This window comes from Aristolochia californica, unplaced genomic scaffold, assembly GCF_029961685.1.
Source record: "Aristolochia californica isolate CCGP_79_NKW_82.1479 unplaced genomic scaffold, dmAriCali1.0.hap1 SCAF_14, whole genome shotgun sequence".
NCBI classification, from domain to species: domain Eukaryota; kingdom Viridiplantae; phylum Streptophyta; class Magnoliopsida; order Piperales; family Aristolochiaceae; genus Aristolochia; species Aristolochia californica.
Genome location: NW_027181815.1, coordinates 6,540,999 through 6,568,950, shown reverse-complemented (window position 1 = coordinate 6,568,950; position 27,952 = coordinate 6,540,999). Strand labels below are relative to the sequence as shown.

The window sequence follows — 27,952 nt, the reverse complement described above, 5'->3', positions numbered from 1 at the left end:
GCAACTCCTGATCTAGAACCTCCATTTCACACCAAAGCTCATTTTCTCCATTAGCTCATCAAGGAGTACCCAATTTACACAATCGAAAGCCTTTTCTAGGTCCAGCTTGAGGGCTATTCTTGGATCCTTTTTACGACTAAAATGGTTGATGAGCTCATGAGCTGCCATAGTGGACTCTAGGATTTCTCTCCCCTTCAGGAAAGTGCCTTGGTGAATGACGATCAGGAGCATGACCTTTAGCCTGTGCGCCAAAATTCTTGCAATGATCTTATATGCACTTGTTACGAGACTGATAGGCCGGAAGTCTTTTGGCTTCTCAACCTTGGCCTTCTTCGGGATCAAAGAAATAAAAGTTGCGCCGATGCTTTGAAAAGTGATACCATTCATGAAAATAACCATGAATCATAGCAGACATGTCCTCCTTGAGCCTTGGCCAAAACCTTTTTAGGAAATCTCCATTTAAACATTTGGGCTAGGAGCCTTGTCGCAGTCCATACCCAGTACAACCCTCTCAATTTCTCCAGCTGAGAATGAGGACTCTAAAGGGGGTTAGTCTACAATGAACTTGAAATGAAGTTAAGATTTCAATTCATCTTAAAAGAATTGATTCAACTTCAACTCATCCTTGGGTGTTAGTGTAGATGTTCAAGTGCACTGGAAAACAAATTCTAGTGTTAGTGCCCCAAAATAAAAAATATGATATAAATAAGAAAATAAGTAATTTTTTATAATATACTTAAATAGAACATATACCTAAACAAATAATTAACCAAAATAAACATGGTTACTACACTTATAAGTGATTTAATGTGTAGTATTAAAATATATTAATAAACTAATTAATGAAAGACTATATTATATTACTTAATGATTACAATTTATTATAAATTAAAATAATAATTACATGTGACTAGAATAAATTATAAAATATAAAATAAAATAAAAGTAAAAAATAACAGAAGCGAATATAATAAATAGATAAATTATTTTTTAATAACATAAGATATATTTTAACATTAAAAATCACTACTTTAATACAGTAATAAAAAATAAATATAATAAATAAATAAATACATTAATAATAACATAATATATATTTTTAAGTATTATTAATTAATAATAAATTGCCACAAAATTTAAAAACATTGGTTTAATTAATTATAGCAATGGGATAATTAAACCAAAACAATTTATCAAATGTTGACTTTAAAAATATTTTAATTATGACTATTAAATCACTAATTTAATACAGTAATTACAAAATGAATATACTGAATAAATAAAAACAATTATTTTATAAATAACAAAATATGGATTATTTTAAAAAATAAATATAATGAAGTTATGACGCTGGTTTAATTTTTCCTAACTTAGGAAAGATTAAACCAGCATCGTCTTCCTCATGGCACCGATAATGGCAGGAGACGACGGTGACAGAGGCAGCACTTCGACGGTACACCGAGTGAGAGAAGAGAGGCTCTGCATCCCGTGCTCTGCGATGGCGGCTCTGCAACAGAGGCAGAGAGGGAGAAAAGAGGGAGGCCGAGAGGGAGAAGATAGAGGGAAAAAAAATTTGGGGGAGGAAGGCTGAGAAGGGATAAAAGCCGAGAGGGACAAAAAAAATTCGAGAGAAGAAGGCCGAGAGAGGGGGAACAGAGCGAAATGAGGAAAAAAGTTCTTCGGGGGATGGAGAGACGCGTCCCGCGCGATCACTTCATGTGAATGATTTGCAAGATAGGTATGAAACACGATTCCCCGATTTCTGCCTGAGAAGATTACCTGGCGTGATTCAAATGAAGAGGCACTCATTCACCACTAACGGCCTAATCGAATGAACGGAGTAATGCGCAGGTAATTCATCTCTGTTTCATTTCGGGTTAACCCCCCCTAATAAGGAAGATGCAGCATGTGAGAGCAGGGAGAAACATGTGCTGGACTTTTGGCCTATTAGTACCTTCCTCTGAATATAGATCTGAGAAAAACTGAACCAACAAATAAGTGATTGAGGTCCAACACGACTGAAACTTATTATTAATACATAATGAAGTAATTCGGTTGGATCTCCTTCTTGCCGATGCGACGGCATGGAAAAACTTGGTGTTGGCATCACCTTCTTTCAGCTACTTAAATCTTGCTCTTTGCTTCCATCGAATTTTCTCTTGATGAAGTATAGTATTAAGTTCAGAATTCAGAGAATTTCGGAAAGTGAAACTCGGTAGGAGATAAATACATTTGTTCCTCCACCAGATTAAGATCTACAATCCGAGAGAGAAGGGATGTCTTCTCGACACCCAAAGAGGTACGACGACTTGAAGCCCATTCCTTGATTTTTCCTTTTAAAAATCGTAGTTTGAGAAGGAAAGCCCACTCTCTCCTACCGTAGCTTGGACCTTCACCCCACCATCCATTTATAAGAGGATAAAATTTTTTCTCAGATAACCAAAGGTTTTCAAATCGAAAAGGTGTAGGCCCCCATTTTTCAAAAGAAGTGGAAAACATTATCTGCCAGTTATCATATCCCACCTTATTGAGCACCCGTCCAAAAACATTGCCAAAAAGCTGCAACCAGTCAAGGCAGGCCAGAAACCGGTCCAGCTTTAAGAGAATGGGTTGCTGCTGGCCGTTTGACCAGGTATAGTTTTTTTCCAGAGAGAACTATCTCGTCAAGACAACAACCACTAATGAAATCCGAGAAACCCCGCATTGAAGTAAATATGGAGTTTGCCGGAGGCTTCTTCTCATTACAGAAACGGAGAGCATTAAAGCCCCCCGCAAACAGCCAAGGAAGGCTCCACAACTGATTAGGTCCAGAAACTCCCGCTACACACCATACTCTACTGAAAGATTGGTCACGCAACTGGATTCTCAAAGAGAAGCAGCCTTCAGTAATATTAAGAGCATCAAAATTTGCGGAGTCCCAAGCAACGAAAATGGAGAGCTTCTTCTCATTACAGAAACGGAGAGCGTTAAAGTTCTCCGCAAACATCCAAGGAAGTAACCACAACTGATATAGCTCGAAGAGCTCTTTCCAAAAAAACCTTCTCTCTCTACTTCTTGTAGGGCCATAAACTCCCGCTACACATCATACTCTACCGGAAGATTGGTCACGCAACTGGATTCTCAGAAAGAAGCAGCCTTCAGTAATATTAAAAGCATCAAAATTTGTGGAGTCCCAAGCAACGAAAATGCCGCTAGAGTGACCAATGGCATTGACGGCCACCCACTTTATTGAGGAGCATGCCCATAGATCTTTGGCAATGGCATCAGCCATCTTTTGACACTTCGTCTCTTGGAGATCACAATAGAGGGCTTAAACTAGGATAGGAATCTAGAAATTGTACCGCATTTCTGGACCGCACCAATTCCTTTGACATTCCATGATAGCAGAATTATTTGTTACCTTTCTTTTGGATTCCTGGAGTGGTGCTGTCCCCAGGCAGTTGAACCTTATAAACAACTCCCATTAGGTGCACCAAGTTCATCATTTGCTGCCATGTCTCATCATCGTATTTGTGGCGTTCAACTTGGAGTTCCTTCACTAGCCGAGACAATCTTTCATTTGGAGAAGGGAAGGAGGTCCCAGGAGGCAAAAGTTTTGTTGAACTAGATTCACCATGATGAATAGCGGTTTCCTAGCGGCGCCTTCTTCTTTGGTAGGTTGCTAGGACTGGGGGAGAAGCCGAATGCATGGAAGCAATGGCTTCGGATGTTGAAGCAGTGTCGGGTTGAAGAAAGTGAGAGGAGGATGTGGGAGGCAACGACATAAGAAGGGTATCTTGTTCGGCCAAAATGTTTTGGTGGCTGAGTTCTGTGTGAGGAGGATGTGGGAGGCAACGCCATAAGAAGGGTATCTAGTTCGGCCAAAATGTTTTGGTGGCTGAGTTCTGTGTGAGTGTTGTCTGGAAACTGGGTATGCCAATCAAAGAAAGATGCTGAACAAATTGGGAAGGGAAAGCTTTGGGTATTATCTTCGACCCTCTCAATGGTATTCTCTTTCCGTTCAGAGCGGGTCCCATTGTGATGAGACTCGACAGGAGGGATCTGAAAAGTAGGACATATAACAGATAAAGCCCCATTTCTCGATGCTGCCAACCAAGCATGCTGTCCAGCAGTCCCTTGGGAAGACTCCCCATCAACCTCGAGGTGACGCGTGTTAGGTGGACTGACCTCAGTATGTGTTCCTTGAACAGATCCAGCACTCCCTCGAATTGCGTCCCTTATTGTCCGGAGATGACGTGTGACAGAAGGACTGTTCGCGTGATGAAGTCCTTGTACAGCCAGTTCGGATTTCTCCCCCATATCCATCGCGTGACAGGAGTGGTTTTTTGGGCCCCTTGCTAAAGTATCTTGGGAAGAGGAATCAAATGTAGAGGTACATCTGTTTTTGGAGTTGCTTTTCTGGAAAAGAGGGTTTGAAAGGAGATTTATTGCTGGACTAATTGGGAAATTCGAAAAGAGAGGAAAAGAAGAGGATGATGGAGCTACATCGGAATTCGGGAAAGTATGATGGGAGAGGGGTTCTGACGGAGGTGTACATGAAAATGAGAGCTTTTCTGATGAATTTTGAAAAAAGGTTGTAGATAAGTGTGCATTTTTAACATTGGGTTCGGGAAAGAAGGGGGAGACGAGAGGTCAGATGTGACTCCTGCTTTATCCCTCTGAAATTTGAAATTTGAATTTGAGTTTGAGACTACCGAAGGGGCAGTCTCAGTATTTGGGTCCGGGACAGAGGAAGCATACCTTGGAAAGAGTGCCTGAGGATTTGAAATTGAATTTGGAGTAGATTCCGAGTCAGAGCTTGGTCACGATGTTGAATTGTCCGAATTTGAGTCACCATGCTGAGTTGACGGTGTGCTGACTGGTCCTCGAACTCGGAGAAGGAGCGTCCCTTCCGGCTCCGGTGACTCTCCGGCGTACTCAAGATACTAAGTTCCCTGAAAGAAGCCTCTATCCAGACAAATCCTCCCCTGTGACGATCTTCAGGAAAATAGGGTCGATCCATTTCGTAATCAGGATTACGAAAGCCATTGCCACATTCATACGAGATTTTTCCATAGTATTTTCCTCCCACTGGATCAGGACTCTGAAGGAGTTGAAAATGCGGTTTAAAACTTCTTCCGACCAGAGGTTGTATTGGCAGTTCCCTGTTTGAGATCCACTGCCCACTGCCCGAGAGGGCAACTCAACGTGGTCTCCACCCACCTCGAGACACAGATCTCCTTTTCATGGGCCCATTTTCTAGTTTTGAGAGCGTCTTCAGCCTCCTCCGATTTGAGAAAAATTAGCCATTTCTGGGGAGCTAACCATGCAGTTTTTGGCAAGTAGTCACATTGGATTTTGGCTTGGATCCATGAGCGAAAGTCTCTGCATTCCATTTTCCGATCTTTGTCTCCGCTATAAAATCTGATTTTAAAGCCTTTCCTCCCACTACAAAAGCATTCGAGGGAATGTGAATGGTGGGATTATGGGTGGTAGGGGGTGGGATTTTGCGATGGGTGGTAGGGGGTGTAATTTTGCAATGGGTTGGCTTCCGTTCCCAAACTGGATTTTGGGAGGGGGGAAGTGGATGTTGTCGTTCCTTGGGGGATCAGAGTGGGGGGTCAGAGAAGATTTCTCGGGAGACATGTGCGTACCTTGTTCTCTAGCGAGGGTTGAGATGAGTTCTCACAACTTTCTCTAAACAGAGGAATCACCGAAAATTTCAGGAAGATAGACTCGCGCTGTTATAAGCGTACCTCTCCACTGAATGATTTTTATCTCTCGTATCCCCTTCTTCCGGAAAACAAAGAGGGAGAAAGAGATATCTCCGATCCTTATTTCTCGAAGTCTAACGGCATTTTCCGTTTTGCCGTCCTTGATGCACCAGACGAAATCTGAAGTTGCCGCCATTGGAACTGAGATGAAAGATCTTTTCATCCCATTTCTGAGGGTTAGAAGAAAGAACTTCGCGAATCGACCTGGCTTTAGGTCCAACGAGATCACAGAGTCTCCGCAGGTCCACAACGATTCCAGCACCTTCTTTTTTCCTTTTTTCTGAATTCTTGTTTCTTGCCTGCGTCTAGGGCCCGTTGTCATCCTTCGCCAGAGAAAAACTGCCATCGTCATGCCTCTGAAGCAAATCTGAGGCACCATGCACCCCGTCAACGGAAGTTCCGGACTGGATGGGCGTTAGAGGGAGACACTGATGGTGGCTCCTCTTGATCACATGAAGGTTGGGGTTTCTCGGCAGCCGATTTCTTAGAGAGAGCGATTTCCGAAGTTGAAGGAGACCCACGAAGGTCTCTTGCCTCTCGACCCGCGTGCATCCTTTTTTTAAACTGAAATTGGCTAGGTACCTAACGGGGGGGGGGGGGGGGGGGGGGGGGGGGAGGGGTAAATCATCATTTTAAAAAAAATATAACCCTTTCTATAACTTCCCTCTCCATCAAGTGAATATTCATTTTCTGAAGGTATCCAGGATTTTTTGAAATATTACAGATCAATATAGGCATTTTTTAAATCCCAGGAATATGCAGCTAATTATGTGATATTCAAGAGTTATATAGATAATTAATTTATTTATTTTTGAAATATACAGCTAATACAGATAGGTAATCTAAAAAGGGAACAAAATCTACAAAACATTGATTTAAGATTTCATAGCACTTACCAAGTAGAGCTTATCAAAATTATTATCCCAATATTCATCTGATCTATTACCCAGCCACTCCTTCAGTTTAGCATAGAGTTCGCTGTCTTGGAACCCTTGTTTATTATTAAGCACCATGAAATTACCATTTTTATCATCCTGCAAAGAGTAACAAAGGTCAAAGCAAGTTTCCATAATACTAATAAAGACATAGAAGCAATGCTCTATCTTGTACGAGTTAGTTTTATCTGAAGTGCTGAGAGTACATCAATTTTTTTGTTATTTGTGCCATTTATTAGTTAATAAACAATGACACAAAGTAGTTAAGTTGAATAAAATTGGTCTCTTTTATCCATCATGTTAAAGTTCAAAGACAATTTGGTAATTTTATAATGGTGTATTGTGTCTTGAGGTTATAGTTAGAAACATGTGAATTAGACACGTTCCAATTATGTAATTTATACTCTGTTTTTGTTATTGTTTTATGGCTGTAAGTGATATAAGTGTAATCGGGTTTAATATGGACATTTTCTTTGTAAATCACTTAAGCTGCTTAATAAAGAGATTAGGGGTCAACCAGACCCCCTAACGTGACTACTCTCTCATGCAGTCTCTTCTCTCATTCTCTTCTCCTTCTTCTCCACTTTCTTGCTCTTCAATTATTCTTTTTTTCTTAGTCTACTTGGTATCAAACCAATCGGTTCGATTGTTGTGGGTTTTTAAAAAGAATCTTCTTCTTCTCAAGTTTGCAACTCTCCAAGAAGAGGGATTCTCCAAAATTATTGTTGATTGAAGTTAAAGGTTAGGTCTTCTCCTTCTATCCCAATTTTGTTCTAGAGCAAGTATTACAAACTCAATACTTTTATTACATTAACTGGTCCAGATTTGTTCAAATGTTTCTCACTGCCCAAAGGAAACTGGTATTTCTAAGTGAAGTACCTCCTCCCCACTCTAATGATGGTAGGGAAGTTGAAGACAGTCAGGTTATGACTTCGCTTGTAAATAATATGGAGGAAAGTCTAAGTGATCAGGTTATGAAGTGTAATACATCAAAAGAGACTTCTGCAACAATGAAATCTATTTTTTTCCCAATAAACTAATCTATCCAGGATTTACAAGTTATATACAAAGTTCTTTGTTATGTCAGTAAGTGATAGACCAGTGACACAATATTTTACAGAGATGAGCGCTGTTTTGCAATAGATCAATACATTTCATCCTTTTACTACGGATGCTACTGAATTTCGAAGAGAGAAGAACTAGATTAAGGTTACTCACATTCCAGATGGGTTGGGACCAGAGTATGATGCTATTTGGGCAATGATGTTGACCATATATTAGAAAGAGTTTATAATAGAGTTATTCATATTGAAGTAGTAGTGAGAAATGGTAAAGCTACTGCTGGGTCTGATCTCTTCTGTTACTTCTCAATCTGAATCGTCTAGAAGTAGATGGGAGGACTTGGAGGTAGGGAAAGAGGTAGTGTTAATGGTGAAAGAGGTAAAGGCCGTAGAAATTGAAAATGTGTGCATTGTAGCACATCTTTTTTTTTTTGTTTCGGAACCAAAAATCTCGAATGATAGAAACATGCATTGTAGCAGATCTAATCACTTAACAAATTAAAGCTGGGCTAAGTTTGGGAAGCATGCTTGGTTTAATTCTAGTGTTTTGATAAAAGGTGGAGAAGTGATTAATAGTAAGACTGGGTCTTCTGGTAGCACCTATGAGACATTGCAGAAGATAGTTCAATAGTTGGGTCAGCTAGTATTGACTATTGCTTCAGCTTCTTAGGCATCCTCTACTCTTCCTATGGCTAATACCACAATGGCAAGCTCAGGTATGTCAGTATTTCATGTCTCCTCTCCTTCTTCTTGGGTGATAGATTCTGGAGCCTCCAACCATATGTTAAGTATGTCCTCTATTTTGTCCAATTTGTCACTATCCTCATCACATAAATTAATTACATTAGTTGATGGTTCTACTTCGTTTGTTTGAGTCTACTTTATTTATTTGTGGTGAAGTGGATTGTCACCTATCATCTGGTCTTTCATTAACTTCTGTGTTGTATATCCCAAAATTTCCTGTCAACTAGCAAATTTACTTAGGCACTCAATTCCTCAATCACTTTTTTTGTTTCATTGTGTGTTTGAAGAGTTGTAGACAAAGAGGAGGATTGATTTGGGGCATTAGAGTGACAGGTTGTACTACCTTGACATTGTTCCTAAGAACAAAGTAGTTGCATTGAAGGTTGCATCCTCTCCTTACCTGTGGCACCTACAGTTGGGACATCCATTAAGAGTCAAACTACGTCAATTTATTCTTGCCTTGTCTTTACATACTTTCATTTGATTGTCAGTCGTGTCGGCTAGTGAAACACCATCACAATTGATTTCCTCTAAGTAGTCGATAGATTCAACGTCCATTTTATTTAGTCCATTTTGATGTATGGGGCCCATATTGGGTTCCCAATTTTTTGGTTTCAAGTATTTCTTGACATTTATAGATAATTATAGTCGTGTGACTCAGGTGTACCTCATTTGGGAGAAAAAAATGGTATTTGATGTATTTCTCAAATTTTATGCTGAAATAAAAATACGATTTGGTGCTTCCATCCATGAATTTAGTTCAGGATTGCCTTGAATTTGCTTATAAGAAGTTCTCCACTTTTCATGGCATCATTCATCAAACATCATGTGTGTATACTTCCAAGAAAAATGGGGTTATGGAATGAAAGAATAAACATTTACTTCAAACTGTTGTTCTAGATGCATGTTCCAAAGTAGCTCTGGGGAGATGCAATTCTTACATCCAACTATTTGATTAATAGAATGTTTTCTTTTGTATTAGGTGATTGTATTCCTATGCATATGTTGAAACCAGGGAGTAAGCTAATTTGATTTACCTCCCCGAGTTTTTGGATCCATCTGTTTTTTTCATTTTTCCAGTCCTTATATTGATTAATTGTTTCATTGAGCTGTTCCTTGTGTTTTTCATGGGTGTATGAGGACACAAAAAGGTTAGCGGTATTATAACCCTACGTCAAGGAAAGTGTATGTCTCGGCAGATGTTACTTTCTTTGGGAGTGCACCTTATTTTTTGTCTAGGAAAGTGTAGGTCTTTGATGTACTTCTTTATCCAAGAGGTCTCTCTCTTGAGTCGTCTTTACCTATTCCTGTTCTAGATGTCCCAAGTACCAACACTAACCAACAACAACCAAAACCATTACAGATGTATCAACGGAGGTACGTGCCTTTGCAGCCATCACCAGTTAAGGGCCAAGGACAAATATCAATGGTGCCCACTCCTCCATTGCCCCTACAATTTTTATTGAGAATGACATTGATGTTTCTATTTATCTCCGAAAAGGGAAGAGATCTTGTTCCCAACATCCTAGTTCTCGTTATGAGTCTTTTGATTCCTTGTCTCCTACATATAGATTCTTTCCTTGTCTTTGTCAAGTATTTCTATTCCTTCTATAGTGCAGGATGTCTTAACTTCTCCGGAGTACAAAAAGGCCATGGATAGGCAATGAATGCCTTGGTTGCTCAGAAAACATGGGTCTTAGTTGATTTGCCCCCTAGAGTTGTTGTCTTTGGGTCTATACAGTGTAGTATAATGTTGATGGCACTATGGAACTATATAATGCTAGGTTAGTAGCTAAGAGATACACTCAAACGTATGGTGTTGATGTCTTTGACAGTTTGTCCCCATTCACTCAACATTTTTGGTGTCAGTAGCAATGAATAAGGGCTGGTCTTTGTATCAATTGGATCTTAAAAAGGCCTTCAAAGAAAATAGAAAATAGAAGAATAATGAAGAGAGAAGAAGGAAAGAAGGACGGAAGAGAGACTGAAAGACAGCATTGAAAAGGCTGTCATTAGGTTTGTGCATGACCCCTCTTGGACATAACTTCTTATAACTTCCTAACCACACCTCCAAACACCATAAAGACTAAGCATAGACTCATCTCAAAATTCTAAACATGACAGTACTCTCACAGAAGTACACAAACAATGCAAAATGACTAAAATACCCTTACACTACATTTAACACAACCCCTAAGTTGAAGCATATATATTTAAAAGCCCCAACTTGTTAAAAATATCCCAAACTCATATCTACCCAAGGCTTTAGTAAAAATATCACCAACTTGATCACTAGATCGAACATTGGAAGTAACAACTTTTTTTCTCATTAGTGCATCTCAAATGAAGTGGCAATCAACCTCTATATATTTGGTTCTCTCATGGAAAACTAGATTGTTGGCAACGAAAATATATAGTCATAATTCTTGTAGGACATAAATTTAACTCTTGAAGAACACATCTAACCCAAATTAACTTGCTTACAGTATTAGACACAGTTCTATACTCAGCTTCTACACTAAAATGAGCCACTACATTTTGTTTTTTGCTCTTCCTACTTACCAAATTTCCTCCTACAAACACACAATAACCAATCGTGGACTTCCTATCAAGTTTAGATCTAACATAGTCTGCAACTGAAAGAACTTCTATCCTAAATGATTGTGAGATTCACAAAAAAACTCTTTTCTAGGTGATATAGTCCTCTCTCACGTGCGGAACCAATCATCCTCCTTGTCGTGAGATCTTAAAACACACAATAAGTAGGATAAAAAGTCATTAAGCAATTCATAGACGATAATGAGGTAGGTTGAACATTGCAAACTCTATGAACAGAAGAGAAACCCATCTTCAAGGGTAACATGTTTAAAAACAAAAAAACTCACTCAAATTAGAATAAGGATGACATACCTGACATTTTGATCATTAACCAAGGAAGACATAGGAAACACGTGTAAGGCGAACGTACCTAAACTGGCAAGAGTAGCTATGGGGAGTTTAGGCTGAGCTTCAAACACCGAGGAGGAGCACACTAAAGTCAACTCAGTAATGCACTAGGCAAGAGTAGCTATGGGGAGTTTAGAGTTGTCCTGAATAGAGGAGTTAGCCCATGCGGGCTTAATAAACTTGTTCCAGCACTTGTCCCAAAAATAATTTGCGCATCCATAGTGAACACACTTTTTATCAGCTTCACTTTGACCTCTCTCTCTACTTGAGCCATCACGGCGTCTACCTTTACCACTTCCACCACAGCCTCGTACAAATACGGATTGTTCTTGAGTGTTAAATGCAATTGCATCAACATCTTTTAACTTCTTTATTATCCTTAGATGTAACTGTTGTCTCTACACACATAAATCTATTAAAAGGCTTTAGATAGTGATGGGATGTCATCCGAGGCAAGTAACTAGGCCCGAACTACGTCAAATTCTGGTCCCAAGCCATCTAAAATGTAGCAACACGTATTTACCCTTGTTGTTCCCGAAGCTCCTTTTCATCTATAGTGAAAGGATGGAAAATACTAATTTTTTGCAAAATATGTTACAACTCGCTATAGTAATTAATAACTCATATACCCTAGACAAATTGTTTTCTATGCATACAAGCTTCAGAAGACATCACACTTCCTTAGTTGTCTCACAGTTCATTATCTAAATCCTCAATTTGGAATCCATACTATTGAGTAACTAGGTCATGACCTGGCTATCTTCAGCTTCCATTTGGCCTAAAGATAGATATGTATTGACTTAGACCAACTTAGATAATTTTGACCATTCAACTATTATCTAGTGATCAAAATAGTGTCTTTCCCTTCAGAACTTCCAAATTCTTTTGGATGAGTGATTATCTCACTAGAATCAACCATAAACAATAGATAATAGTCAACACAATCAAAAAATTAAAGTCACCACATATTAATGCCTATGCAGGCTTGTGGGCCCCACCTCAACTATTAGGCTCTGATCAAACTCAAATTTCAACCAATATTATGCATAACATCTTGAACAAAAGTAATTGCAGCCCTAAAACCACCAAAAATTGCAAAAAATTGGCTGATGTCAGCCTCGCTAAAGATGACGCAGGCACTAGCATAGGTTTAGTACCTTGCAAACACACTTTAGATGGAATAATCCCAAGTCAAACCCTCTTGGGCACTAATTAGGCATAGAACTGCTCAATTAGCAACACAAACCATCAACCTTAGGGTTATAGCACAAAAAGAAACAAGAAAAATTAGACGTTGATTCTCAATCAATAGCAAATCCTGAAATCCCGAAGAATTGCTGCATTAAAAAAAGGAAGAAGTGCTTCACAGGCTAAAAATCAAGAGTGTACTGCTCGGGCAACATGAAAGAAAATAGAAATACAAGAATAATGAAGAGTGAAGAAGGAAAGAAAGAGAAAAGTGACTGAAAGAGAGCATTGAGAAGGCTCTCGTTAGGTCTATGCACGACCCCTCTTGAACATAACTCGTAATTTCTCAACCACAGCTCCAAACATCATAAAACATAAACCATAGACTCATCTCAACATTCTAAACATGGCAATACTCTCACTAAAGTACACAGGCTATGTAAAATGACTAAAATACCAATATATTACATTTACCACCTTTTTATATGGTGATGTCATTGGGTTCATCATAAGTCATTGGGTTCATCATAAGTCATTGTGATCATTCATTTATTTTGCGTGGGAAGTCTGGTATTCTTGTGTTAGTGGTGTATGTCATTGATATTGTGCTCATCGAGGATGATATTGAAGGTGGTGAGGATGTGAAGAGCTATCTCAAGCGGCATTTTCAAACAAAGGACCTTGGTACACTTGAATTTTTTCTAAGAATAGGAGCCAGAAGTAAGAAGGGTATGATTTCGTCTCAGAGTAAGTATATGGTTGATATGACGAGTGAACATGGATTATTGGGTGCAAAACCTGTAGCATACCTATGGGACTGAACTCTAGTTGCATGATGAGAATAGCCCACCACTCAAAGGTAGGACTATTTATAGGAGACTGATTGAACAATTAATTTAAGCTACTTTTACTAGGTCCAATATATCATTTGCAATTGGAATTGTAAATCAGTTTATGGACACTCCCAAGAAAGTGCATCTTGAGGTAGTACAAAGAATTTTAAGGTATTTTAAAGGAGCTCCTAGAAAAGGATTGTGTTATGAACCACATGGACACTTGAACATTGTCGTCATTTCAAGAATTGACCCAACTTTAACAAAAGGAACTCATGAGATTTCAAGAACAGAGACTCACAGTCAAATCTGTAACATCTATCACTCCAATAACACCCCTGCCCATGTCTGCGTTGTAGATCATGCCACCCACTCTCCTGTATCCCTACCAAAACAACAGGAGAAGAAAACAATTCAAAATAGAAAATGCAACAGAAATAATAGAAACTTCATCTTCTACACAACAGATTATTTGTTAAGAGAGAAAATGGTTATAAGAGAACAAGACACTTCAAAGGAAAAGAAAAAAAAATACAAGCCGTGGCAACCAACAAGCAGCTCTGACTTAGAAGCAGAGAAGAGTTGCTCACAGGAGGCACTTGAACAGTAGCCTCCTCCCTAACCAGCAAAATCTGCAACTGACAGTCTGTGCACATGAATCCTCAATGAAAAGAGGTGAAATTTTGTCAACATTCCAATGATACCAATTGACTTTCCAACATACTAGTATAGAATCTGTTAGAAGTGAAGGGTGTTTTAGTAATTTCTCATGTGGGTAGGTATGCAATTTGTTAGACAAAAGGGTCCACATTATTGTTTTTAAAGTGGTATGCTTATTATGTAAATTCTGAGGGTATTAAAGGATGTTTTACTTTCATATGTACGAGTCCTTTGGGGCTTTTTTGTCTTTTTGTAAAACACTTGAGTCAACAAAACAAGATGGGGGTCGATCTTTTCCCCCATCAAACAGGCTGTATGACAGCCCTATTTTCTTTCCTCTTATTCTTCTTATCTCCCTTTTCTCCAATTTCTCTTCCATATTCTTTTTTTACATTGTATCAAAGCAAAGTTCAATCCATAAATCCAAGCTTAAGGTCGACTCTCTCCTCTTCTTGAAGTCTGCAAGTTCAATCAGAGCAGGGTTTCTCAATTGCCTTCTATTGATTGAACTTAAAGGTCAGTTTTTTATTCTCCTCTGAGCCTTAACTCAAGGGTTAATGGCTTGTGCTACTATCTAAAGCAGTTATGGTGTGTTGTTGTGATCCTATGAGGATCGTACAAAGTTCTGAAGTGTAATTCAGAGAATTACTGCCTGCATCACCTAGTCTGGGACATAAGTTTCCCTGCACAGACTTGAGTAAGCTTCTTGGTTGATGTTATTTCTTCTTCAATCTCCACAATTGTTCCTATAAGAGAGTTGTTTGAGTATCAAAACTGGTTTTTGTAAACCCTAAATGATTTTTTTTTTAAGTGTGGGACTTTCAGGCATCTACACGTACATATTTTTTCAATTTGAAAGGTGTTTGTGAGGTGTTGTTGGCTTAGTATAACTGTTGTTATTGTGGCTGCGAGGATCATTATGGTTAGTTTTGGAGAGGTTATGACTCCTAAAAACATTGAATCAGCCAAAAACAAGGATTATGTTTAGATCACTTCTGTTAAGCTTAATGGGGTAAATTACCTAAACTGGTCTCGAGCAATCAAGAAAATTTTTATTGCTAAAAGGAAAGGTAAATATATAAGAGAGGATCCTCTTGATCACAAAATTGAAGATTGGGAAGCAAAGGATCACCAAGTTCAAACCTGAATGTTTAATTCTACACAGCCTCATGTTAGTGATGAAGTTATTAATTGTGACATAGTAAAGGATATGTGGAAGACACTTAGTCTATTTTTTATCAGAAAAGCAACTTGTCTAGTGTTTATGAGTTGTATGTGAAGTTTTCAGTATACAACAATTACAGAATATTCACTAAAATGCATGGTGTGTTGTAGGAGATAGCAATACTTCATCTTTTTACTATAGATCCTGTGAAATTACGAGAGAAGGTCAAATATAGGTTGCCAGGTTTTTGGATAGGTTAAGACCTGAGTATGAGGCCCTCAGAGCACAAATGTTAGCACATGGTGACATTTCTACTTTAGAAAAGGCTTAGTGTTGAAAGTGAAATTATGTCCAAAATTAATAGGGACATTAAAGCCTTAGATGCTACAACCTTCAACATGTCTTCTACTCCCACTCGATCTAAGACAACCAAAGGAAGAGGCGGAGGCAAAGGACGAGGCCGTGATGGTGGAGGACAAGGTTGTGGATGAGGTGATAGTAAATGTATACATTTGGACTATCCAACCATAATTCTCATAAATATAGGGATAAGTTTAATAAACCAAAGTAACCTACTCATTTGTATATGAAGGCATTAGCAATAATAAGAGTATGCCAATAGTTCTAAAGATGAAATCCAACTCCATCAATAGAGCCAGCTCACAGCTACTCCTATGCCTTCTCCTACAGTGGCTAGCACACCACCCTAAGGTAATGTTACATTAGTTACATCAGGTACTTCTGCACTCAATGTGCCTTCTCAATCCTCCTAGCTCATTGATTCTAGGGCATCAGCCCATCTGTCAAGTATGTCATCTTTATTCAAAGATTTATCTCTTTCCTTCCTCATGTAAAACTATGTAATTAGTAGATTTTTTTTTTTTGATAAAGATGTATTTATATTAACAAGAGAAAATTTACAAAGGAAGAGGGAGCAAATCCCTAACAACAAGAGATTGCAGGGTCGCTTCTATGCAATTAGTAGATGGGTCTTCTTCATCAGTCACAGGTGAAGGAGCATCAGTCTATGTTCGTGAGTCAACTCACTAATTCATTAAATTGTTTTGTTACATTTTTTCCATCGTATTGTGTGTCTTAGGATTTGCAAAAGAAGAAGATATTTGATTTCAAACATGAAATGGGAGGCCACTACCATCTAGATGTCATTCAGTTTAGTCCGTAAACCGTACTTGGAGCTATTGCTATGACTCCTTATTTGCGGCATCTACTATTGGAACATCCAGCTCCATTGAAATTACAACAGTTTCTTCCTACTCTTCCTTTGGATTTATGTTTTCAATTTCATGGGAGGAGATTGAGATTGCAGAAGCCCTGTAGGAACAATACTAGATCTTGCACATGAGATTGATATGCTCATCGTAGAGAAAGTTGAACCCAGCATCCAAGAGGAGGGTGTTATGATGGTGCACTACGGGTACGGGCCAACTTGGCAAACACTACAACAATTCGATTCCTTTGAGTAGCATCCATAGTAAAGTTCCTTTTAAGTTAGTGCATTTTGATGTCTAGGGTCTTCGTCGAACTTCCAATTTGTTTGGTTGTCAGTGTTTTTTAACATTTATAGATGATTGTAGCAAAGTTAGCTAGGTATATCTCCTTCGAGAGAAGTCAAAAGGCTTTAATGCGTTTTAATTATTTTAATGTAAAAAAAATAACTCAATTTGGTGCATCAATTCGTACTTTTCATTCAAATAATGATCTTGAGTTTATGAATCATAAATTTTCTTCGTTTTGTGCTTCTCATGGAATTATTCATTAATCATCGAGTGTGTATACTCCACAACAAAACGGGCTTATAGAACAAAAGAATTGCCATTTGTTGGAAGTAGCACATACCCTTTTATTTCAAATGAATATCCTAAATTGTATTAGGGAGAAGCCATTTTGACTTCCTATTACTTAATTAATAGGATACTATCTTAGGTTCTTGGAGGAAAAATTCTTTTGCAACTACTAAAGCTAGATTGTTCTTTATTTGATGTGTCTTTTCGACTAATTCGCTTTAGCTGGTGGAGGAACCATTACCTTTTTTCTTTGATAAAGATTGACCATTTCTATGTTCGATTATCCTTCTCGCTTCTATGTAAATGGATGAACAAAATGGAGTAAAAAACATGAGATAGTTAGTTTTGTTTGGGATATTGAAACCCAACCTTTTAGGTGCACAAATTAGCTCTTCAAAAAGTAGTTCCATGATTGCTTTTTTCTCCACCCCAACTGCTCCTTTATGGTGTTTTGTTCAATTAGTTGATCTTCTAGTTGACAAATTATCTCCCCATGTTGTACAATGCATTTTTCTGGGTTATCCTCATACTCGGAACGTTTATAAGTGTTATGATCCTATAAACAAGAGAACATATATATCAGCGGATATAACATTTCTAAAACTACACCTTTTTTGGTGCCACATCGAAGTCTCTATCTAACCCATGGCAGTTGTTGAGTCTCCTCTCCCTCTTCCTGTTATGGACAGTCCCACCATACGTTCTACTTCTATTCAACAGAAACCTGATAGGTTTATTTGTTAAGGAATAGTCCCACATAGATTAGTGAGTACAAAGATCTTGAGTTTATTAGTTGGAAAAGAGGTTCCCTAACTTGGTTAGTCACGCCTTGGACACCCAACTTTACATGGTATTAGAGTAGGTACTCATATGTGGGCTTACACATAAAATTATCCATTGTAGAGCCACAAAAGAGGGCCTACACCTAAATTATCCACTTGTAGAGCCACAAAAGATGGCCTACACCTAAATTATCCACTTATAGAGCCACAAAAGAGGGCCTACACCTAAATTATCCACTTAAAGAACCACAAAAAAGATGGCCTACACATGAGGGGAAGTGTTAAGGAATAGTCCCACATGAATTAGTGAGTACAAAGATCTTGAGTTTATTAATTGTGTTAAGGAATAGTCCCACATGGATTAGTGAAATAAAAAATCTTGAGTTTATTAGTTGGCAAAAGAGGTTTCCCTAAGTGGCTAGTCATTTTGGGATAGGCATTGGACCCAAGTTAACATGGTATCAGATCAAGTACTCGTATGTGGGTATTCCACCCAAATTATCCATGTGCCTACATGTCAAGGGGAATGTTAAGGAATAGTCTCACATGGTTTAGTGAGATCAATGATCTTGAGTTTATTAGTTGGCAGAAGAGGTTTCCTAAGTGGCTAGTCATTTTGGGATAAGCTTTGGACCCAATTTAACAAGTTGGAAAAGAGGCTTCTTAAGTTAGCTAGTCATTTTGGTACGGGCCTTGGACCCAATTTTACATTATGAACAAAGAAAGGTGTGCAAACAATGGTCCAAGGGTGAAATACAACCTCAAGTTCATGATATGACTCCCTCTGACATGGTTGGATCATCTTCCTCCCCACCTATAAATCCTATCTTTGGTGATTTACATCTTCTTGTTACCAAAAGAAAAGCTACTCTTTATCCCATTTCTAAGTATGTATCTTTTCATAATTTGTCTCCTTCATTTTAGAAAAGTACAAAATGCCTTATGTTTGCTTAAGTGGAAGAAATGTATGGATGATCATCTAAACTAGGAAGACTTGGATCTTGGTTGATCCTCCTAAGGGTGCTACTGTGGTTAGTTGTTGTTTGGTGTATGCAATCAAATGTGATACTAATGGGACAATTGAAAGATATAAAGCACGTCTTGTGGCCAAAGGTTACACCCAAACATATGATATGGATGTATTTGATACCTTTTCCTCAATGGCTCACATGAGTACTGCCAGAATTTTAATCTCTGTTGTTGTTACTAAGAGATGGCCATTATTTGAGCTAGATATTAGAAATGCATTCCTCTATGATGATCTACAGGAGGAGATATGGAAAAACCTCCTAGATATGTTACTCAGGAAGAAAATGAGAAGGATTGGTTTGAAGCAAGTCCAAGGGCGTAGTTTGATAAATTCACTAAAATTGTCACAGTATTTACGTTTGTGTGGAGCTATTGTGATCATTCTTCATTTGTTTTACATGGAGCATCTAAGACTGTAGTTCTTGTGGTATATGTCGATGACATTGTATTATCTAGAAGTGGTATCAAGGGGATTGAGGAAGTGAACTTATTTAACCAATCACTTTCAAACCAAGGATCTTGGATCTCTGAAAATATTTTTTAAGGACTGAAGTTGCTAGAGTGAGCAAGGAGTAGTCCTTTCACAAAGGAAATATTTTACTAACATGTTATGTGAGTGTAGGTTGTAGGAGTCATACCAGCGGATACACCTGTAGAGGTCGGTCAGAATTGTGGGATGAGAATAGCACTTTGTTGATAGACAAGACTATGTATAGAATATTAGTTGGGCAATTGATATATACAACTATTACGAGACTTGACATTGCTTTTCTTGTTAGTCTGGTAAGTCAGTTTATGGAATCTCCGTGCAAAGCTCATCTTGAAGCAGCACAAAGAGTCTTGCAGTATTTGAAGGGAGCTCTAGGCAGTATACTCATGACCATCTCAGAGTTGAAGGATCAAGCACAGATTATACTGGTTCTAAACTTGATAAGAAATCCACCACAGATTTTTGTGTATTTGTTGGAGGGAATCTTGTTAGTTGGAAGAAGAAAAAGCAAAATGTCATAGCATGTTCTAGTGCAGAGGCAGGATACCAGTCAATAGCCCATACCTCTAGTGAATTCATATGGATATAGTCAATGTTAAAAGATTTAAAACTTGCTTCTGAAGACCTCATGGTGCTTAAGTGTGAAAATCAAACAATCACCTTTATTTCAAGCAATCTTGTTTTGCACGAGAGAACACATATAGAAGTTGATCTTTACTTTGTAAGGGATGTAGCAAGAAGTGGCAAGGTAGTCACCCCATATGTAAGGACCACTAAGCAGATTGGTGATGTATTCACCAAACTTCTTGGAAAGCAAAACTTCAATAAGTTTTGTACTAAGTTAGGATTCTTGACATATATACTGCAGTTAGAGGGGGAATGTTAAAAGAAAGAGGTATTTTAGAAATTTTTATGTGAGTTTGTAATTTGTTATACAAAGGGTCCAGATTAGTGTTTTTGAAGTTGTGTGGTTATTATGTAAATCTGAGGGTATTAAAGGGTGTTTTACTTTCATAAGTACAAGTCCTTATGTTAGGAACTTTTTAGTCTTTTTGTCAAACACTTGAGGGAATTAATAAAAAAGTATAGGGGATTATCTATTCCCCCATCGATCAGTCTATATGATAGCCATATTTTCTTTCCTCTTTTTCTTCCCCTCTCACCCTTTCTCCAATTTCTCTTCTATCTTCTTTTTCGACAGGATCTCCTTCAACAATTAGGGATTGAAGAAGGAATCCTTATAAAGCATCAAGTAATGGTAGGCCAAAATCTCAAGTTTGGATGAGCTAGTCTCATCAAAGGACATGAGCAAGACAGAAGGGTCCCATGGTGACAGACAACATCACTCACCAGAACGAGTGTCGAATATTTAACTGGTAGGTGAGGGCAGTCCAAGCCATGAGTTCCTTGAAAAGATGGGAACCAACTGGCTGCAATGTTTTCTAGATTTCTCTTATCACTGCACTCATGAAGCCTTCAAAATCCTTAAGGTTCAAGTGAAACAGAATTCAGTGCGTAATTTTCTCAGTAATTCCTCTGGATGAGCAAAACCTTGCCGAAAACTTCTTCAATACCTCTCAAGCCATAAACTTCAAGGGAAGAGTCATCCTAAACAGAATCTTTACAAGTTCCTTAATGGATAGAAGAAAACTTTGTTTGGTGCCGAGCGCAAAAAGTGTTTAAAATTCCATTGCTTAAACAAACTTTTTTATGGAAATGTTGCTTAAACAAACATTTTGAAATTTTTATTGCAAGAATATGCATTTCTATCATATTACTGTTTCGCAGGAATGGGGGAGGAGGGGGGAAGAGAAACAGGCATTCCTTGGACCAACAAGCCAAGGAGAAAAATCAACAGCCAATGTGCACTAATGGATGACGCCCAATTTTGAACTAGCCTCTTCATTTAGTTCCTAAATCAGGAACTGTAAACAGTTAGCGAATATAAAATTTCTGAATTCAATGTCCATCTAATATGCAAAAATATGTTTAAAAGGTCATTATATTGTACCAAAATCCAAGATTTTCTTTTAAATGGTGAAGCTTTATTTAAATGTCATAAAGAATACAAATTGGGATCCTTCAACTGATCAGAAAGGAGTTCCCCAGTACAAGAGGGGGGCAGTTAACACCTTAGTTCACAATGATATTCACTTTTATCTTGAATTTCTTTAAATATATGCCTGAGATGCCATGGAGGTTTGGCTGAAGTCTTCATCCAACTTACGACCATTGCTGAGTCCCCTTCAATTGTCAATGGTTGTGAGAAGTTTTGACTACATGGCTTTTCTCCTTGGTGCAAAGCACTGATTCTCCCTCTGCTCTGTTATTATAGCCAATTGGGTAAAAGAAAACTATTAGAACTGCTCCATTAAACACCTGTCAGCCCAGGATCCGAAAGGAGCTCACATCAAAATTCAGTTTTAAGGGACCAAGGGGGGGGAGGTGGTGGCGTTTGCTCTTCTAAGTGCATTCATATAAGTAATCTGAAGAGATCGAGAAATGTCATAAAGATCCAGCAAATGCCAAGGTGAAGAACTATCAGTTAAAAACCAACTAATGATAACTGCCCCTCTACCACCAAAGGAGACGACTAAAACAAATCTACATGAATGTCTGCCTTGGTAGAATTACATTGCTTGGGATGGAACTAAAAGCATCAGGCTCATGAATGATGCTCTTTTCACTAACGCCTTTACCACCCGTTTGATCATGCTGTTAGGCTTCTACTATCATTGGTCTCATGGTTAAGTGGCTTTCATGGTTTGGTAGTAATACAGGCGCAATTTGAAGGAAGATTCTTATTGCCAAATTCAATCTCAATGACCAAAGTTGATGGCAACTCAAATTCCATGGCGGCCACCCCACAGTCATTACTGTGTACAGTCCCCCTATTATGATGCTTCTTTCAGATTTAAGAATCCCGATCTCTGCACTTGGAGATGGCTCCTCCATTCATTGTTGAGTTGATTATTGGCTAAGGGAGAAGCCCCATTAAGATTTCTTTCCAGCAGTTTTTAATGTTGCCAATAATGAAGCAGCCTTGGTTGCCAATGTGAAGTCATCCAGAGATCCTGCCTCATCCTAAAACTTAGGCATGGCTTACTTTTTTTCTAAATATTGACATACAGACACTAAAACCTTTCCCTCAGTGAGACTCAAGCCCTCGGACTAGGAAACCCTTTCATGTGACCATTGAGCCACATGTTGACAATTCTGAACTACCATTGAGCTCATGCCTGGCTTACTTGATCATAAAATTGCAAAATTATGCCCCCTCTTACAAGCTCTCAAGAAGATCTACCTTAGAATGTTTGGGGCAAGCTCATTGGGTCTTGCTAATATTATGCTGAGGCAGATTTCTCTCGTATCTCACCTTGCTGGGCTCACATGGAAGCTCGGCACCATTTTCAAGGTACTGTTCTTTGTGTAAACAGCTCTTTGGCAGATTTCTTACTTTAACCCTTAGACAAAGAAGCGTATATCCAAACAGCCCTTTCTGAACCTTGCGTAACTTGGTGGAGTCGTCTATTAACCCACATTATGCTGCATTGCAAATTTCCATGAGAGATTTGGTGCTCTTTCACAAGCAGATTCAGGATATAGCATAGCGTGTTGATGTCCTATGGCTATTTTGAGGAGCAAAGTATCCCATTACCTCTTCTTTCATAGAACATATTCTATAGTGTCTTAGTTTAGTCTAAGATCCCTTAAGTTCTTTTTGTTAGAGTATAACAAAAGGAATTCTAATAGAAGGAAACTCAAAGAATCATTAAGGAGATACACACCAGATCATAAACTGTGGTTCTATTCGAAGTAATTGACAAGCAGTGGCTGGCCCCCGTGTTCACCAGACACTTTCAGTTCCTTGGTCTCCAATGCAAGGGTTATTAAGCTTCATTTTGATGGATGCTCTCTTGGGAGCCCTGGTCCTTCCTGCTAAAGAAGGATTTTTTGGGGCCAGAATGGTGCAGCTATTCTCTCATTTACCAGTACTTCATTGGCTCCTTCATGGGTAAATAATCTTTAAAAGGAAATTTTCAGGGCAGCTTGAAGGAAAATCCAAATCTGGGATTAGCTAGAGCACAAATGACAAGAAACCCCATGGAGAGGCTGGAGACTATTCTGCAGAAAGCAGAGATCTTCTCATTGATCTCTCTGCTATGTTCTTGCATGTAATATGCTCGGCAAATTATGCGACTGATTCTCTTGATAAAAACGAGGATTGTCTCCAATCTCTTGTGGTTAGATACACTCCCTTTAGCTTCTTAGTTGGTTGTAATTGTTTGTTGTAGTCATTGGACGTCAGCCCCTTTTATTATCATCATCATTTTTTCTTAGCATCACATGGTAACTGAGCATCAGAACTAGCTCTTTTACCTTTTCAGCTTTTTTTTCTTGATATTATGAATATTGCTTCCACTACCTCTTGTACTTGGTCCCATGTTCTTAGATCAACCAATATGGCTACTGATTTATTTTCCAAATTGGGTCTCTCCCTACAATCTCTTATTGTTAGGGGTAGCCTCCCTTGATGTACTCTTTTGCTTTCCTTCATAATAAAATCATCATCATTTAAAAAAAAAAAAAGGTTAAGGAAGTCTTGACTCCTCCTTAGAAACATGCAACTAACAGAACTTCCAACAAATTGATCACTAAGGCAACAATGCTATATAACATGTCCTCACTAAATGCTAGCTAACCATGTGGGCAATCCACATGCTAGCTAACATACACTCCAGTAACAAGTCCTCCTTTACATTTTTTTCCTTTTCTTTCTTGTTTCGTTTGGTAAGGTGGAGGATGTTTTTAGAAGGGGAAAGGCTGTCATAATAAAACTTCGACAGTTACTTTTGACAGAGATTTTAAGACAGAACCTCTGTTCTTCTAGATACTAATAATTACATAGATAAACTCACCTCAATTAATCGTCCGTGCCAATACAAGAAAATTCCAGAGTTTACACGTTGCCATTCAAGCTGGGAATAACCCAAAGTTAGCTCAACATCTCTCCCAGATATTTCTCCTTTCACTATGCATGTCTTGCTGAGAGACTTGGCCAATGGATGGCTTTTAACCTGAAAAAGAAAGTATAGCATCATCAATGATAAACTTTAAGCAATTTCAGTGGAAACTAGTTCAAGGAAAGGCAGATAAAGTACCATGGAGCCTTGGACAATAATCCTCATACGAGGATCAAGAAAAATAACTTCTAAGTAAGACCGAAGTGAGTAGTCCAAAGGCACCTGCAGGAATTAATAAAATTAAGTGAATTCAAAGGAAGGAGACATCATCTTTCATCTCAAATCTGTTGGATGTTGGATCCTTAGCTATGAGCTCTGTTGGTACTGCTTTATTTTAAGGGCCCATATCTAATTAGCATGATCTGAGACATTCTTTCCTTAACAGAAGTCCCATCAACCACTGATATCAAATAACAACCATAATAGGTAGATGCAGAGATAGACCCACAAAATTGATGAATAGTATAGATAAAATTTGCAACATACTTTATTTTGCAACTTTCATTGGTGAATGTCTCAGATCAAACCAATAAGAAGAGTGAGCCACGATAGTGACAACTCTACAGCTAATAACAAGTCTGCCACTAAGTCTGCTCAGCCTGATATAACATAAGATTTGTTCTGAACTGAACCTCTTGGCTAATTTGTCCAGGGCGTGACCTAATTCGACCAGAACGTATCAATATGTCGCCTTGGCTGTTATTAGGAGCATTTGTGCCTTGCTTTGAGCCAACCCATTCTAAAGTATAATTCGACCCCCATTTGTCCAGATTCCAGATATAAATTTGTGTGCCGGTGCATGATTCACCAAACAGAGCCAGTTTTTCCCCAATAAAATACTCATTAAAAGGAGAGAACTCCTTTATGGCCTTCAAATGATAATCTGCTGAAGTCTGAGAGTGTATAATTGTATCAACTTCCATAAAGCTGCCCTCTCGGCGATAACTCACAATTGGGATCTCAAGGTTCTGCAACAACAAAATGCAACTAGATAAATTTCAGCTGCACAAGAAAGAATGTGAATCATTACTTAAAGACAAAAAAATAAAAAAGAAAAACTAACGTCTTTTCCTTGATTGTATGACTGGGATAATAGGGCCACTGATCTGGAACTGGAATTTTGAGTAAGAACTATGGCATCTTGACCAAGCCTCATTGCTCCTGACTGTAAAACAGATATAACCAATGTCTTCAGGACTAAAGACAAATCTGCCAATTCACGTTAAACAGAAAGAACATGTCTAATGACCATCTAATTAGGGAGGTCAGGCCCATATTGTCACTTAGGAATTTCCTACAGTATAAGAAACCATACTGTTACTAACAGAAACAAACAGTTGATGAGTTATATCAAACCATTGCAGCTTCAACCTACAAGAATCTAGCTGTGGATGGGTAGATGGCTTTACTTGTGCTCCACGTATCAGTCCAGTCGTAGACGACTAAAAATGTTGCTGTAGTAGAATGATCCCGATTTGGATCAGAAAGATCTTGTATTTCTTTTTTAATTGTTAATAAGAGGCCTCTTTTCATTACTAAGCACCCCCCCCCCCCCCCCCCCCTGGCACTTGCACCACCTTTTCTTTGAAATTATGGACCTTGCGTCCAATGTAATCTCCTGGAATCATGTTTTGTCTTCAGCCAATGCTAAGGTCAGCTCACTGGCCAGAGAAGGAGTCTTTCATCAATCCATCATTGTGATAGACTCTTCTCAGGCATTGTAATCTCCTTTTGGCCTTGTGCCTCTTAATAAAGCATCTCATTTCTCAAAAAAAAAAGGCCTCTTTACTTTGCTAATCATTTTGGAGGAACCAACACAATTTCATCACAGACCAGAATAAAGAGATAAATATGGATAAAAGAAAATGGATCACACATTGTTCAAATGAAATAAATATACATCACCAGAAAGACAAGTGAAGTTGACAAAGAGCAACAAGTATATTCTGCAAGATATTTACCTTAAATCCAATTCCAAATCTTCCAATGTGATCCGGGTTGTCTTCATCAGGTTGTTTATGCCCAAAAGATAGCATTCTCACAATGTCACTATGAGACATGCCATGTCCATCATCTATGATAAACAGAACAGGAATCTTCCTCACTGCTTGCTTCGAGTAGAAGGACTCTATGGAAATTTGTAACCTGTGTAGAGTATGTAACTAGCATTAGATTCTGATGGAAAAACTTTAAACCAATTAACTTTAAGGTATTGACTTCTAAGTGCTAAAAAAAATTCAAGTGGCCATGAATAGTTGTATTCACCTCGATGCTTTTGCATCCCTTGCATTGTCAACAAGCTCAGCTATTGCACCAAAAATCCATCCAGAATGAGCATGACTAAGAGTCCTCAAATAACTTGGATCTATTCTCATATAATTTTTTTTTACAGAAATATCTCCAGGGTCCGAGGAATCACCAACTCTAGGTGAATTCTCCATATTCGAAGAGTATCCTCTCAGAGGAAGCTTTGATGCTGAGACAACAGAATGTGGTCCTTCAACATTTGCTTCAGAACTTTCAGCAATGTCTTTTCTCAAGCATTGTGACACATCTTGATCGCAAGCAATGGGCACTTGAGAGGTAGATCGGTGTATGACATCTGTTAGAAATCAGGGGAATTTTAGTAATTTCATATGTAGGTTTGTAACTTTGTAGTAAAAAGGCCGTTATTAGTAGTTTGAAATGTAGTTATTGTGTAAATTCTGAGTTTAAAGGCTGTTTTACTCACTTATGTATAAGTCCTCATGTTAGAGGCAATTTAGTCTTTTTAAAACAACTTAAGTGAGTTAATAAGAGGATGGGGGGTCGATTTTTCACCCATCAAGCAGGCTATCAACGCATGTTTCCTCTCCTTTTCTCTCCTATTTCTCTCTTATCTTCTTTCTTTACAACATCCAAATTTAAAGAGGCATTTTTTGGATGCAAAGATACACTCTTAACTAAGTTTGCTGATAACTGAAAAGGTTTCAACTTTCTACCATCACAAAACTCTCTCGAGTTATCATCTGAACAAAGGCTGACCAATGTAAGACCACAAACAAGGTAAATGGTAACTCCATTATGTGGCCTGAATATTTCTACCACACAGTGATCAGAGAGTGAGACTGAGAGGGAAAGCAAACTAAAAATTGTTACATCTTTGGAGCTGCCAAAACCTGAACCAAAGTGAAAAACCAAACCACAGCCAGCCCAATCGTCTAAACCGAACCCAACCCCAGCCTATTCAGGGTTTGGGTTAATTTTAAGCACCCCAACCTAGTTATGATCAAGCTGGGTTCAGTTTGAAGATCCAGCTCACAGGCTATGGACCTCATTCACAATATTTTAATTTTCAGTATGAAAAAAGTGACCCTCATTCAGTTTTAGAAAAAACATGAAGTCTCCAAGATCTGAAATATGCTTATTTCTCATATAGTGTTCACACTACCACTAGAGATCTAATAGCTTAAATTGTGAATTTACCAAATAGCTATTCTCTAGCTAGTAGAAAATACATCCAAGGGTATTTTGGTCATTTTACCCTCCAAGGGTATT

General features: G+C 38.4%; 1 protein-coding gene across 1 annotated transcript in view; it reads right to left on the bottom strand.

Moving 5' to 3' along the window:
* LOC137950751 (uncharacterized) overlaps nucleotides 1–27,952 on the bottom strand; it is a 51,674-nt gene that overhangs the window by 5,512 nt on the left and 18,210 nt on the right. The window contains exons 6-13 of the mRNA XM_068797358.1: nucleotides 26,681–27,017; nucleotides 26,377–26,560; nucleotides 25,479–25,580; nucleotides 25,048–25,383; nucleotides 24,554–24,637; nucleotides 24,311–24,469; nucleotides 13,762–13,845; nucleotides 6,650–6,787 (exon numbers count right to left, since the gene is read on the bottom strand). Of these exons, the coding sequence (XP_068653459.1) occupies nucleotides 6,650–6,787; nucleotides 13,762–13,845; nucleotides 24,311–24,469; nucleotides 24,554–24,637; nucleotides 25,048–25,383; nucleotides 25,479–25,580; nucleotides 26,377–26,560; nucleotides 26,681–27,017 (1,424 nt within the window). The remainder of the gene's footprint in view (nucleotides 1–6,649; nucleotides 6,788–13,761; nucleotides 13,846–24,310; nucleotides 24,470–24,553; nucleotides 24,638–25,047; nucleotides 25,384–25,478; nucleotides 25,581–26,376; nucleotides 26,561–26,680; nucleotides 27,018–27,952) is intronic.